The 16848-nt window shown below is 30.3% G+C and overlaps 1 protein-coding gene across 1 annotated transcript; it reads left to right on the forward strand.

The window, feature by feature from the left end:
- Window positions 1-3893: 3893 nt before the first annotated feature.
- LOC107427961 (probable sucrose-phosphate synthase 1) lies at window positions 3894-11284 on the forward strand. Its single transcript, XM_048467558.2, has 12 exons — window positions 3894-4415; window positions 4828-5048; window positions 5370-5433; window positions 7110-7829; window positions 8169-8267; window positions 8383-8514; window positions 8653-8829; window positions 9108-9161; window positions 9247-9309; window positions 9394-10326; window positions 10408-10535; window positions 10887-11284. The coding sequence occupies exons 1-12, from the start codon at window positions 4092-4094 to the stop codon at window positions 11146-11148; spliced, it is 3177 nt and encodes a 1058-aa protein (XP_048323515.2). The 5' UTR covers window positions 3894-4091; the 3' UTR covers window positions 11149-11284.
- Window positions 11285-16848: the final 5564 nt, after the last annotated feature.

Below are 16848 nucleotides of genomic sequence, written 5' to 3' on the forward strand. Positions count from 1 at the left end.
TAAATCAACAATTAACCCTTATTCTTAAGTTGCGAATTACTGAATCAGACTTGCTTTTGTTGTTATTCATTTATTTGTTGCTGATGTTAAGGTAGATGGACGCCCAACCAACTTTGATAATTGAGTTTGCTTAAAGGCCTTCCACTTCTTCTTCTTATTATTATTATTTTATTTTTTCCTCCCATAAAGGCCTTATTTAGGATCATTTAAGAAAACATAAATGATGTATATTTTCATTGGACTTTACTCACATATTAACAAAATCATCAAAGCCCATTAGCTTATCAATTTACTATTTTTTTTTTCTCCGAAATAATCTTAATTATTCTTGCAACTCCAAAGCTCAATGTGAATTAAATACCTAAAAAAACAAAAAACTTATTATGGGTACTCTTTTAATTTAAATATAATCATATGTTTTCTCTAAATATTAAATACTTTAATCATTTAACTTTTAATTGGTTTGGACTAATGATATGGGCTGCATGACTTCTAAAACCTTGCTTCAAATTGTTTGAGATTTAAAAGTAGCTTATGAAGATGTTTAAATAAGTTTCTAAAAGTACCTGAAGTCTCCAAAAGGTTTTAAAACTAAAACCAGTAAAATATAATTTCTTATGAAATTATTCTAAAGAGAGGCAAAAACTATTTAGAAATATAATTAAAATTTTTATGAAACAAAATGTTACAAAACCAAAGCATTATAAGGATAAAGCAACGTCGAAATGGCATAAGTGAAGAAAAGGGACAAGCATGGATGTTGATTGCATCATAAAGTGATTTTTTTTTTTTTTTTTTTTTGGATTAATATGGAAGGCAAAAGCCCCAGATAATGCGAAGAAAATGGATGTATCATAAAGTGATGCTTACCCAAGCAAAATGGAGGTATCAAAATTGCGGAGAGAAAGTGTTAAAAAACAATAAAAATAAAAGAAGGGCCCATTTATTGCACCTTCCTTCATAACTCCATGATCCCAAAGTAGCCAAAATAATAATAATAATAATAATAATAAATAAATAATATATATATATATATATATATATGTACATACATACGTATTGCTGAAAACACCAATAATAATAATGCTTGCTTGCATTGCATCACTCTGTGTCATGCTCCTACATTATGGTTACGTAAGTGACAAGGGTGTGGGGTTGGCAACAAAAACGCTTTCAGATTTCACATCCCAATGACCAAACCAATTTGAGAGTTACCTAACCAAATAATTTTTGTTCAGATAATTTGGGCCTGTTTTCATTTTCCGTTTTGCGAGGAAAGATACTATATATATATATATATATATATACACACACGATATAGTGCCAAGGTTAAGCTTGAAAATGTTTTTTTTTTTTAATAGAAAAATTACATTAAATGAAAATTATTATTGGCTTGTTATTTTGCCAAGATGAATAATGATGCAGGAAAGGTTTATTGGAGATTGGTTACGGCTTTTTGTGACTTTGAAGGAACATAGCAGACCTTCTCAACTCACAAGCATACTAATGAAATTAGTAATGCTTGAGTTTATGTTTGATCCTCCATTTATTATGGGAGTAGATTCTATTTTCAAGAGAATTTAATTAAGTGGTCTATTGTGATGTATTGTTGTGTTTTTCAAACCCAAGGATTAATGTGAATTTCAATTTATATACATATATACAATTTTAATGTATTTCTTATTTCCTTTCTATGTGAAACAACCATCATTTACTTATTTTTAAATAGCAATATTTTAATAAATTAAAATATTAATTTACAAAATTAACATTATACCATCCAAACAATGATACGTAGTATAACATATCTCTCTCTAAAATCAATGCTCTCAAAAAGCCCCAATTTTTTGCTGACCCACCATATATTTTGCAGAATAAAATTAATATTATTAGTATTAAACCAGTTTTTCATTAAATATAAGATAATTAGGTCCACCTACTGACTGGCTGTGGAGTGTGAGTATGTCCATCCAATGTTAGGTCATAAGAATATCGGATCTGGATACAGGTGTGGAATTGGGTCAAACTTTTGTCCATAAATAAGACTGGGTATAATATTGGGGTGTAGGATGATTGATTAATGTAGGTGGTAGAAGCAACATGTGCCCAAATTTTTTATTCACAAAATTTACATGTGCTACAACTAGATTCTCATTTTCAAGTTGGAGCTATCTGAACTAGAAGCAAGCTGATTGAAAAGCCAAGGACTTTGAAATTTTCTTTATTCGTCATAGAAAAACCCCATCATACTAAATATGTAAAACCTGCCATTTTCTATAGATTTTTTTTTTTCTTTCCCAATGCAAACAAGCAACATATAAAATGAACTTTTCATTTTGCTAATTATCTCTCCTTATTAAATTAGAATTAATCATACCGTAAAATATTAAAAACAGTCCAAACCCACAATTGAAATGATGCATTAGTTATGAACCTCACATGATAATCAATTTAATGCCCCTTTTTTATTTATTTATTTATTTTTTTAATCTCTATTCTATACTTAATACTAATTTTTATCAAAGAAAAGAAACAAAGGAATGCTATGCTTTTTTGGGCTGAAACAATGGAATGCTATGCTTATTCCTTGAAAGGTAATAAATACCCTAACCCAATTAATGACTTCCTGTGTTAGGTAAGGCCTACTTATTAATTGGCACCTGTTACTCTATGTTCCATGAAATATATAGCTTGCACATGCGCCACATGATCGGCACGTCCCGTTGTATGAATTGTGTATGTGTCATTTTAAAAAGGATCTCAATCCCTTTTGCTGCTATAAACTTTTAATTGCAGAAAAACATTTCATATTTCCTTCTAAAGCATTCCTATTTTGTTAGGCAACCATTGCCATGGATATGTATTTATTTTATTTTGCTATTTGATTTTGTTTGTTTACTTTTTTACTACGAAACAAATGTATACATTATACAATAGTAGTCGTGTTCATATAAAAATAAAAATTATGTCATTTAGAAACAGTTAAGATGATAATGAACATTTTTGTTTAACTGTCCCAATCAATTTTTTTCCTCACTGTAAGCTGCTTCGTACTTATCAATCAAAAGATAAAAAATAAAGAATAAAGTGCTTTTTTCCTTTCATTCCATTTTAACAAATTTCCCTATGATGGTTTAGATTTTTTGAATTAATTAATTATTTTTTCAATTGGTTCTTTTTCTTTGCATTTTTATATATTAATCTTTGTTTTTATCTAGTGAGAGAAGCCATTTTTAAAGCTCAAAGCACATATATATTACTAAGTTCATGTTCTTGTAAGGGTCAAATATTTAAATGAAAAAAGAAGAAGAAGAAGAAGAAGAAGAAGAAGAAGAAAATATAACAGAAAGCTTAATTATATTGAATTTTAGTGTTAAACCTTTAATTATTAAGAATTAAATACCAAGGAGCTTTTGAAAAAAATAATTTTGTAAAAGCACAGAAAATTCACCAAAAAAATAAATCAATATTGAATGAAAATGAGGAAATATCAATGGTAATTAATTATGTATAGGGGAGTTTGACTTGCGGTTTTCATTTTTATTTATTTTTATTTTTCTTTTTTCATAATTACAATATATTTCAAAATTTTCTTTTTAAATAGGATAATTATAATATGCTTCTAATATAAAAAGAAGAAGGAATGTAATATTGACAGACCACAAAAGTTTGGTTGTAAATGGGCAATACCATTAGAACAACCTCAATCGCAATTTAATTTGCAGTTTAAAGGAGGTTTTAAGAAAATTAAGCTGGATTTTTTTTTATTTACTTATTTCTTAATGTGATGCCACGATATCATTGGTCTATGACTATGCATGCATACATATGGCCCACAAAACGAACATCATCTCATTCACAAATCACAAGCACTCTATAAAACGAGAGGCTTCTTCAATCTCTCTGCTCATATCACACACACACACACACACGCACACACACATATATATATATATATATATATATATATATATATATATGGATATAGAGAGAGCTATAGCTTTCTCTATTCTGTAACTTGCATTCTTTCAAAATCTCCATTTTTGTAAAAATTAAGCGGCTAGTTAGTGATAATATAATTCCATAAATTGATGGCAGGAAAGGAACGGATAAACAGCTACCTGGAGGCCATAGTTGACATGTGTTCTTGTTCCAAGTCATGTAATAGTTGGTTGGTTCAGAGTGAGAGAGAAATCAGTTCAGGCCAAGAGTTGAGTCTCATACGCTATTTCATGGAGGAAGTCATAGCTGCCTTCCATGAGAGTGAGGCCGACCTCCATTGCTCATGGATTCAGGCTGCTTCTGCCGCAAGGAGAACTACTCGCCGCCATCGGAATACCAGACTGGAGAATTTGTGCTGGAGGATTTGGAATATGGCTCTATCACCTTTCCACAAAAATTATACTCACCATCAGGTTTATATAATATATATTAATTGATATGTTTCAGTACATATTTACCATTTGTGTACTGCTTGCATGTGTTTTAACTACTATGTATGTATTTGTGTGTACTTATGTATGTATGTATGTATGTGGCTGTGTGTACTTATATATGTATGTGTGTGTGTGTGTGTTTGTTTATGTATGTATGTATGTATGTATGTATGTATGTATGTATGTATGTATGTATGTATGTATGTATGTATGTGAGTTGGTGGGTGTGTGTTACCATTCAATTATGCATGTATGTATGCACTACCATTCAATTCTGTATGCATGTAATTATGTATGTATGCACTACCATTCAATTCTGTATGCATGTATGTATGTATTACCATTCAATTTATGTTGTTATAATTTATGAAGTTCTTCTTTATATATGAAGCTTCAAGAAGAGAAGAGCAGCAAAGCGAAGTTCAAACATCATGTTGAAGAAGAAAGAGGCAACCTTGAAGATACTGCTGACAATGTTTCTGAAGACTTGCTGGAGGGAGATATCACATCAGCTGATCATAGTGAAAGTACCATTAATGGCAGACTACCACCTCCTATTATAAACTCTATTAATCCACAAAAGGGGAAAAATCTATATATTGTATTAATAAGGCATGGATTCAATTCAATTCTAATTTGGTCTTCCAAATTCTAATTAAATTCATAATTATGAATGAAACTGAATTGGTTACTACATCTAGCTAATAATATTGATCGCCATATATATATATATATGTATAAAACTATGCTTTGATTCAGTTTCTAATAATAGAAGCCATAAGCCATTAATTGTGTCTTAGCAAAAACAGAGTAGCCGCTGAAGATAACTTCATACTGAAGAAGAATAAATAAAAATATACGATTACTATATGATATGATATGGTGTGTGCTTGATAATTTGAAAGTGTTTCTGATAAAAAGTATCCTTTGCAGCCTTCATGGTCTGATCAGGGGTGAAGATATGGAGCTTGGTCGTGATTCTGATACTGGTGGTCAGGTACTGTAATATTTTGGCTGTATTAATACACACATATATCACTAACAACAAAAGCAGAAGAAATAATAGTGACTATTTTTAATCAACAAAGACTTTGGGATTAAAAGTATTAATCAAAACACAGTAATGAAAACTTTTTATTCTAACAAAATGCATATTTTTTTAAAATTATTTTTTAGTCACAACACAACTACTTTTGTGATTCCTAACCTTTACAATAACATAATTTATTATTATTATTATTATTATTATTTTAAATCAGAAAAGGGAGCCAGAGGCTCAAGAAGCTATATTAACAACTGGTGGAAGAAAAACATCCCATACAATCAAAGTACACTGGAAGATCAACCCCTTTAGCATGATTATCAAAACCATGAAAACCCAAACTAAAATTATAACTAGGCCTAGAAAGATTATCACCAACAGCATTACATTCTCTAAAAATGTTCTTGATAGAATATTGAGGATGCTGCTTAAAAATTTCTCTGCAATTCTCAATAATCCCAAAACATAGATGAGAAGGCTCCAAACCATTTTCAATAAAGACACAATCAAAGGGAGGAGTCAGATTCGACTTGGACCTTGCTCAATTTCAACTCTTTTGCAAGTTCAAACCATAGAACATACCCCAAGCTTCTGCAACAATGTAGCTAGACTTTCCAAGATTAACAAAAAAACCCAGAAATCCAAGAGCCATGAGAATCTCTCAAAACCCCACCAGCACCCGCCAAACTATAACTACCATCAGTATTCAATTTGACAAACCCTTCCTCGGGAGCTTTCCAATATAACCGCAAGATTGTTTAATATTCCCACACGAATTACGTAACAGTATGCATATCAAGCACATAGATACTAATTGTAAAACACGGATTAGAGGACTAGCAAAACCCAACTTCTAAAAGAATTTGCATCTCCACTTCCAAAGAAGCCAACAACACACACAAATATAGCATTCCAACTTACAACAGAATTCTGAGACATAATATGGTAAGTCATTTCACCTATCAAATTAAAAGCCATCAAATCCTGCCAACTGTATGAAAAAAAAGTGCTGATCTATACGAAAAATCCCAAGCGAGAGCCAAGTGCCCTTAACCATCCTACAATCACTCATTACATGAATCAAAGTTTCTTCCTCTTTATGGCAAATAGCACGAATACCAGTGCTGCATAACCCTCTTTTAAACTTGTTTACATTGGTTAAAACATGGTCATAAACTAATAACCATAAAAACATGCTAACTCGAGGAATACCACAAGTTTTTAGATGCAACTCCAAGGCAAAATATCTTTGTTGTCCAAAATGCTATCTAGAAAGCAGTATGCAGATTCAACACTGAACAAACCATTCGAAGAGCATTTCCTGATGATTTTGTCAGTTAAACCAGCATGATCCGAGACCGGAATCACAATTTCCCGTCTCAACTTAAGAGGAACCAAGCTTTCAAGTTTATCCAACTGCCACACACCATTCTCAATGCCATCCACAACTCTCAACTTCCAATTGATTTTGAAGTTACCAGAAACTTTCCCTTCAATGGCTTCACCCATTAAGCCAATTATCTTCCCAAAAGAAGGATGTCATCAACATCACATTTGACTAGTTTGTCACAAAAAGTGTCATGACTTCTCTTAGCAGATACAAAATGCTGTGATTTTATTCTTTGCTATAGGTTAAGTATGTTGTGGAATTTGCAAGGGCTTTGGGACCAATGCCTGGAGTATACAGAGTGGATCTGCTAACCAGACAAATATCCTCACCAGAAGTACATTGGAGCTATGGTGAGCCCACAGAGAAGCTGACTACTCAATCAAATACAGAACCTTTCATGGATGACAATGAGATGGGTGATCAGAGCAGCAGTACTAGAGGTTCTTACATAATTCGTATACCATTTGGTCCAAAACATAAATATATTCCGAAAGAACATCTCTGGCCTCACGTCCCAGAATTCATTGATGCTGCATTGGATCACATAACAAAAACATCTAAACTTGTTGGAGACCAAATCAATGGTGGGAAACCAGTTTGGCCTGTTGCCATCCATGGTCACTATGCAGATGCAGGTGAAGCTGCTACATTTCTTTCTGGTGCTCTCAATGTACCTATGGTCTTTACTGGACTCTCACTTGGTCGAGACAAGTTGGAGCAGCTTTTGAAACAAGGTCGTCTTTCCATGGAGGAAATAAATTCCACATACAAGATAATGCGACGTATAGAGGCTGAAGAGTTGTCCCTCGATGCCTCTGAATTAGTCATAACCAGCACTAGACAGGAAATAGAGAAGCACTGGCGACTGTATCATGGTTTTAATCCTGCAATGGAAATGAAACTCAGGACAAGGACTAAACTTGATTTTAGCTGTTTTGGAAGATTTACTCCGCGCATGGTGGTAAGATGGTTCTTTCTGTCCATTATCTTAAAAACCAAGAAGCAAACCTTGTTCTTAAGCTTGATTTATATATTATGCCAAGGTAGAATCTGGTGTGTGGCCTTTATTTCGATTTGAAATTGTACAGAAAACATATAGTTGATAATTATGTATTTTCCCTATCTGCCCTTTAAATTGGATACTGAGTGAAGAAGGAACACTTTGCCATATTGTTTGTGCTTTTTCAAGAGGCCAAGTTCCTTGAGTAGTAATTTTTGCTTGGTACCACAGAATCATCTTGCTACGTACTTTCACATTAATTTTATACAACAAAGCTGAAAACTCCGTACTTTTCTGCAGATAATTCCTCCTGGAATGGAATTACATCACATTGTTACACAAGGTGGTTATATGAATAGTGAAATAGATAAAGATGAAGACCCACCAATCTGGTCCGAGGTTAATCTCTTTTCATGTATCTTGTTTTGTAATTTCTATCAGTGGCTAGAGATTTGATCATTTTTATTTTGCATTTGATCAAATTGACACCAGCGTAAAATTTGGTATTATGCAGATAATTCGTTTCTTTACCAACCCTCACAAGCCAATGATTCTTGCACTTGCCAGACCAGATCCCAAAAAGAACTTGGCAACACTGGTTAAAGCGTTTGGAGAATGTCGTCCACTGAGGGAGCTTGCTAACCTTGTACGTTAAAATCATGATCAGATGAAGCCTTTGTATTTCTTACCAAAAGTTATTCTTGAATATTGTGCCGATTTAGCTTATTTGGATTTCAAACTCTGGCCATTTTTGCTTCTGTTACATGTTCTTTGCGACTTGCAGACACTAATTATGGGGAATCGAGATGTAATCAACGAAATGTCGAGCACAAATGCTTCTGTTCTTAGGTCAGTGTTGATGCTTATTGACAAATATGATCTGTACGGACAAGTCGCATATCCTAAACACCACAAACAATCTGACGTTCCTGACATATATCGCCTAGCAGCAAAGACAAAGGTAACGGCTATTATTCTTTTAACTAAAAGTGTAATTACTGACAGATAAGTACAGCAAACATTTTGTAATTTAGTAGGTCCATTTCCATGAAACTGGTTGAGTCATCTATGCTTGTTGCTTGGGTTTGTACCAGCTTAGTGCATTTTTTGAAGCTTAACATATTTTGGTTTGTATTTATCTACTGATGCCATGTCTTTAGAAAGTTAGTCCTCTTATCTTCCCATTTACATAAACATGCAGGATACTAGTATTTTCATTCTTACCCTTTTCATTTGCAGGGTGTTTTCATTAATCCCGCATTGATTGAGCCGTTTGGGCTCACATTTATTGAGGTACTTATTTCAATGTTTATCAAGAGTATTTTTCCATAGTTTAGAATTTAAAAATGAGTGTAACTTGTGTTATTCTGTTTTACAGGCAGCAGCACATGGTCTGCCCATTGTTGCCACAAAAAATGGTGGTCCTGTTGACATACATCGGGTATAAGTATTCTCAGGTCTAATTGATTGTATAAGGAAGAAGTTCTTCTACATTTTCCAAAACTCAGGGGTGATTCTTTTGCAGGTACTTGACAATGGTCTTCTTGTTGATCCCCATGATCAGCAGTCTATTTCAGGTGCTCTTCTAAAGCTTGTTGCAGACAAGCAGCTTTGGGCAAAGTGTAAGCAGAATGGGTTGAAAAATATTCACCTATTTTCATGGCCTGAGCACTGCAAGACTTACCTATCTCAAATAGCCAGTTGCAAAACAAGGCATCTACAATGGTGTAATGATGGTGCTGAAATTTCAGAATTTGATCCACCAGCTGATTCCTTGAGAGATATGCAAGATGTATCTTTGGACTTGAACTTTACACTAGATAAAGAAAAGAATAGAACCAGTGAGAAAAACAGCAACTCTATAGAATCCAAAGGAAATGATTCTTATGGAAGAAGTAATTTAAAGGACTTTGTTTCAAATGGCATCTCGAAGGATACACATAAGGTTGGTTTCGTAGAGAACGCAGACCGAAACAGCAATGATAAATTCCCTGTTCTGAGGATCAGGAAAGATCTCATTGTCATTGCTGTGGATTGTGATACCACTACTGGTCTTATTGAAACCTCAAGAACGATTTTTGAGGCTGCAAGAAAGGGAAGGATTGAAGGCTCTTTAGGGTTCATATTGTCAACATCATTGAGCATGTCCGAGATAAACTCACTTGTCCTCCCAGGAGGTTTTAGTCCATATGACTTTGATGCTGTTATCTGCAACAGTGGCAGTGATCTATACTATCCATCTCCGAATTTCGAAAACAGTCCCTTTGTGATTGACTCTGGTTACCACTCACACATTAAACATCAATGGGGTGGAGAAGGGTTGAGGAAGACTTTGGTAGATTGGGCAGCTTCACTAACTGATACAAAAGATGAGAGTGAGAAACAGATTGTTATTGATGCTGCTGAACAACTTTCAACGAATTATTGTTATGCTTTTAAAGTGCATAAGCCAGGAATGGTAATTGGTGTGACATTGCTAATTTTTCACCATAAGAAATCATTTTATTTGCTCATTCTTCTCCTTATTTTATCGTTGCAGATTCCGCCGGTTAATGAACTTCAGAAGTTCCTGAGGATTCAGGCTTTACGTTGCCGTCTTATTTATTGTCAAAACGGTACCAGGTTGAACGCCATTCCAGTTTTGGCATCTCGTTGTCAAGCTCTCAGGTAATGCTCTGCGGGTCTAATTCTCTGCTATGGATACTTACGAAAATTCAAGCTGCATGGCTTAGGATGTTAATGTGGTTTCACATGTTCTATGGTTTTCTTTGTGCTCTTTCATATCAAATAGCATGCAAAATTAACCAATCATTTGATGGGCGTTCTGGGGCCGGCATTTGGTACTAATTTATCTGAATTTCAAACTCTCTTCCTGAGTCGTCATAAACTCATCTGTACTTTGATAATTTCTCAGTTTGTTAAACATATGCAACTTCATCATCATTTCTCGTCAAGTTTATTATAACTTTGATAAAAAAGTTTCATGACTGAAAACATACATCGATACTTGACCATTAGGTATTTATATGTAAGATGGGGAGTGGAGATTTCAAAGATGGTGGTTTTTGTTGGAGAATGTGGAGACACAGATTATGAAGGATTATTAGGTGGGCTCCATAAAACTGTTGTACTGAAAGGAATTTGTAGAAATGATAACATAAACCACCCTCTATCAGACTCCATGCCATTTGACAGCCCCAATATTATGCACACAGCTGAGGACTGCAGCACCACAGACATTCAAGCTTCCTTAGAGAAACTAGGACTTCTCAAGTACTAGAAAGCTACTTCTTATTTTCCTTTTTTTATTTTTTTTAAAATTTTTTTTATAAGTTATGTTACTTCAAATAGAAGAATCTCTTTGTTGCTTTCACCTGGTTTAAGTTAATAAATAAAAAACCTGACATCTTTCCTAATAATTGGCTATTATAATTATTATTAGTGGACCATGCTAATAGGCTTTCCTAGTCATTGTACTTTGGTTATTATTATTATTTTTTTTTTTTTGGTTTTTTGTTTCTTTGTATTTCAATAAATTTCCAAAAATAGTGGACTTTGTTAGCAAGCTGTCCGTTCGGGATAGAGTTATTCTTGGTAGTGGTTTGTGATACTTTACATGTCTATTGTTTTATTTTATTATCACCTTTTTTTTTTTTTTTCGTTTTTTGGGAGAAATAAAGAATTTTGCATTAATTAAGAAGAACGACATCTATTATCACCTTTGGTAAGAAGATTGAGAAACAAATTGATTGCACCAATTTCATACATGTCCCCAAGAGGATAAGAAACAAATTTGGTGTCGGAGGAGAAAAGAATGTGTGTTAAATATGGACCTTTCATTGAGTGGGTATTAATAATTTTCCTTATCCAAATTGCACTTATGTAATTGGTTTTACATGCGGAAGAAGCCGATTTCATATCCAAAACATGGGCTAAAGATCAAGAACACTTGCACTTTTCAATATACTAAGGATGACAAAAAAGCACAATTTTGATTTTCCACTCACTTTTAGGTTCACATGTAAACATAAATGCTATATTGGATCGTTCTGAACGGGACAAAGATCAAATTTCCTCATAAAATGTTTCTGCCAGGGCCAGAGGAAAATTGGATAAGATTTTAGACTTGAAGAATTGTTTACTTGAAACATAAATAATAAATAAAGTGTTATTGTTATTAGAATTAGAATTGAATAATATAAATTTTGATCTTCTTACCTATTATGTTAATCATTTTCCATTTTTTTTAATAATTATTTTTCTCAAATATAATAATAAAGAAATAAAGAAATGATATACTTGTGCCCCAAACCAAATAAAAATTAGCCTTCTTAAAAAATAATAATAATAATAATCATAAAAGTACATGAATAAATGATTTTGTAAAAAATAACATTTTATCAGCTGTTAAACCAAATTAAAAAAAAAAAAAGATATAAAAATTAGGCTGCGAATTGTCATCTGTTTAGAGCCATATCTATTGGTTTTTTAGAACAATCATCCCAAGATTCATTCCATCTTAATAATAATAGATTACATGAAAGAATAGGACAATTAGAATATCCAACTAGGCTGGCACCCCCACACAAACATGTTCAAACAAGCAAATTAAATTAAAATTAGAAAAAAAAAATTACAAAAAAGTTCAAAGAACAAGAAGACAAAACCTTCAAAGAAACAACCATCTTTGCCCTCATTAAAACCTAAAGCATTCCATCTTAATAATAATAATGATAATAATAATAATAATTGAGTCCCGTGAGGAGTGTTTGGAGGACAAATTAGATGATGCAAGAATTATGGCCATGATTTAAATAATGCTTGCTTGGTAACTTTTATGTCTTGTAATTTTTGATTTTCAATTTTTTTTATAAGGTTTACTTAATTTAATATATACTATTGGCTGCTTAAATAAACTAGCTACAAGATTAAAGAAACGAAAACCAAAAAACACCAAATTCAAAGACCATATCAAATTGTTTATAAATTGGGGCTCAGTTCGATAAATATATATATATATATATATATATATATATTTCTATTAGGTTGATCTAATAGTTTATCTTTTATTATAAGATAGTAGATCATTTTAAAATTTAGATTTAAATTTTATTATAATTTATCGGATCCTGATAGAGTTTATTTTTTTCAAATATTTAATATTTTTTTCAAATATAATTTTAATATGTAAATAAATTTATAGTAGATTATTTTTTTTCTTTTTATTATTTTGAAATTCTAAAAGTTGAAGTAATCTTATGTTTTACAATGAAAGGCCCGATGATAAAGTAATTAAGTTGATCGAATATGAGGGAGACTATATATATGTATATATATACTTTACTATTATTATTATAAATGATTATAATTCATTTATCATTCACATTTTATCTCTCAAAAGAATGTTACTAAACCAGAAGTAACATTTTTGTGTTAGTATTTTTATGTTCCTCTATAATTGAATTCATGCGTGGAAAATGACAGTTAATATTAGCTCCCATAAAAAGTGATGTGATTTATTGTGCAAGGTAGCTCCCACAAAAAGAGATGTATCTAAGCTCAATTAACTTTATGGTTCCTTTGGTAAATCATAAAATTAATGGGAATTTAGTTTTCTTGTGAAAGTAATATCTTTTTTATATTTAGATATTTATTTCAAAAAAAAAAAAGTATGAATTCAAAGAATTAGATACACATCTATGTAGAAAAATAGTTATGATGTGTCATTTTAAAAATTTTGGAAAAGTATTTTTTTAATTTTTTTTAAATATAAATTTATCTTTAATTTATTATATAAAATTAAATTTAATTACTTACAAATCCTAATTTTCATTTTATTAACAAACATAGAGACAAATTGATTCCCAAAAACTAATTCTAGAGAAATTAAATTCCAATAATCACTTTTCCTTCAAATTTTGGTACTTCTTAAATGAAGCCCATAAACAAACTTCAAACTACAAACTCAAAACTATTTGTAGGCTTAGTTAGTGGCGTAAAGTATTGAGAATACATCTCCAATTAAAGGATTCAAATCTTGATCTTAGTGAAATTGCTCCTGCCAAGTTGCAATAAGTTTGACTTTAATTAAAATAAATAATAAAATAAAGTAAGATTGACTTAGTTAGTAAGCTACCTATAATTGGGAAGTCATAAATCTAAGGCACGTGATATATTAGGGGAAAAAAAAAATTCAAACTCAAAAGCTCATTAGATAATTAAAAGAGATTAAAAGTCTTATACTGTATTCAATGTAAATTTAAAAAAATTTATACAAATTAAAAGGTATTCAATTCATATTTTTACAAAAATTAAAAGGAATGTGTTTAATTTAAATTTTAAAAAAAATTATACAAATTAGAAGGTATTTAATTCATACTTTTAGAGAAATCAAAAGATATTTAATACATATTTTAATTAACTTTATAAAAATATATTAAAATTCATATATATTTAATAAGAATTTTATAGTTTTTTTTTTAAATTATAGAGATATTAAAAAATCATTAACTTTAAATGATTTAAAAAGTAATAGATGTTCATGGATTTTATAAGGTTTTAGAAGTGAAAATATGAATAAAAATACCCATCTCTCAATTAATGATTTCCTAATATTCTTATAAATTCTAGTAATCCATGTAATTCCATAAAAATCTATAAATCCTTTAACATCTGTCAAGCTCCAAGTTAAATGTAACTTTAAGATTTGAGCATTGCCTTGTATCACTATCGGTGATAATTAGCTTTTATTATTTTTTTAAGTTTTCAAATTTAAATCTATATGAAAATGAAAAAGTAGCAACTAAAGCATGTGAGACTGAGAAACATTGTGTTAGTTGCCACGTTGCCTAGTTTACACAAATGGTGATGAATGACATATTTACTGTAATACTTTTCTAATTAACATGTTACTCCATGGAAAGCTAACCTAAAGAAATCTAAATATACTAAAGTGAAATTATCTTGAGAACTATAACCTATTAATATTGAGAAAAGCCCAAATAGTATTTGGCTTGACTTGTAATAATAAACAAAAATGAAAAGGAAAAGGTATTGCTTTTTGTATTTACCATAAGAAATTAAGAATAATTAATGCAGAAGTAGGGCCCATGCTTTCGTTAGGTGTTCCAATTGGCATTTGGCATGTTCCTGATATATTTCTTGTCATGCATACCAATAATGGGATCTAGAATTCCTTATTAATACAATAAATATACTTTGTTCTTTTTTTTTTTATTTGTTTAATATTATATAGAATTTTGTTATAAAACACATATATGGCTTTTGTATAACGGACATGACATGGAAATCACTGTTATATTCAATAAATTATATATAATTAAAACATATAATTTATTATTGTGGATGAGTTATATTTAATATATTGAATATATTTTTAATAATGAAAGTGTGTATATATATTTTATAGCAAAATTGATATATATATATATAGCTCATATGCACCAAGAAAGAATTACCAACCATAATCAACCGAGAGACAAAAAAACAAAAGAAAAAAAATCCATATTCAATTGCTTTTTTTATTACTACAATTTTGGTGAGTCACCAACAAGACATATTATTCTTCTTCTTTTTATTTTTTATTTTTTATTAACCAAAAAAAAGAAAAAAAAAAAAAAGAGAATGAAAGCGTCCATAAATTTTATAGCAAAATTGATATTGATATATATATATATATATATATATATATATACGTATAATAACTCATGTGCACTGAGAAAGCATTGCTAACCATGTTCAATTGAGAGGGGGCAAAAAAAAAAAAAAAAGGAAAAAAAAAATCCATATTCAATTGCTTTTTCTATTACAACAATTTTGGTGAGTTGCCAACAAGACGTATTCTTCTTCTTCTTCTTCTTCTTTTTTTTTTTTTTCCTTGTTTTTTATTAACAAAAAAGGACATATTCGCCTAGATAATTTAATAAATCTGCCATGGAAAGAATTTGATACTTCTTGAAATTGATTATATTTTTATTCATATACGTCTTCATATTATATTAACTGTCATTGGAAAAAATAAATGAATAATTTAGAATTAATGATGGTTTGCAATTTATAGTATTTTTATTTTTCCCATTTAATTAAACAAATATTTATAACATCTTCAATAGTAAATTTAGAATACCTTGCACATGGTAAAAAAATTAATATTGTTTAAATATAAGTGACAGTTATTTTAAAAATTATTTTCCAATAGTAATGTAAATAAAAATTATCTATTAATTGATTAAATATTATATTAACTTTTTTTGAAACAATTATTTTTTAAGAAAAAAATTACATTTTAAACAGTATCTCAAAAAGTATAAGTTTATCATTACAATGTCTAGATCATATCAATTTAACATACATTCTACATATTACTATTAAAAAAACAATTTATTTAATACATAATTCTTATCGTTTAAATGAGATATTTATTTTAATACATAATTCTTATTGTTTAAATAATATATTTATTTTTACAATTTACATTCCATTGAAGTAAAAAGAAAAATTAGAAAATAAGGAAATAATAGTCATCTTTGAAAAGGAAAGACGACAAGCTCTTATATCGAATTAATTTTTAGCTGATTTGTAAGAAAGGGAATATAAAAGTACTTTGAAAAATATATATACGCATTATTAATACTGTGAGTATTTATAAAGTCAGATAACAATAATAATAATAACAAAAAGACAATGAAAACGAAGGTAGAGGATATAGTTGCCATTGAGTATGGGGCTTGTTCACCTCTAGCGTATATTACCAGAATAATTCTGTGGTTTCTTTTTCTAATCACTAAACATTTTCCTGTCCTTTCTGCTTAAATCATTAAACCTAAAATGCATAAAAACAGACAACCACAGATTTTATACCTATTCTTGTTTCCCAATTAATTGAATAAGTGATTTACAATTATATTATAAAATATAATATAACAATTTGCTATTTGTTGATAGTTCATTTAAAGTTTAG

This window comes from Ziziphus jujuba, chromosome 1 (assembly GCF_031755915.1).
Source record: "Ziziphus jujuba cultivar Dongzao chromosome 1, ASM3175591v1".
Classification (NCBI taxonomy): Eukaryota; Viridiplantae; Streptophyta; class Magnoliopsida; order Rosales; family Rhamnaceae; genus Ziziphus; species Ziziphus jujuba.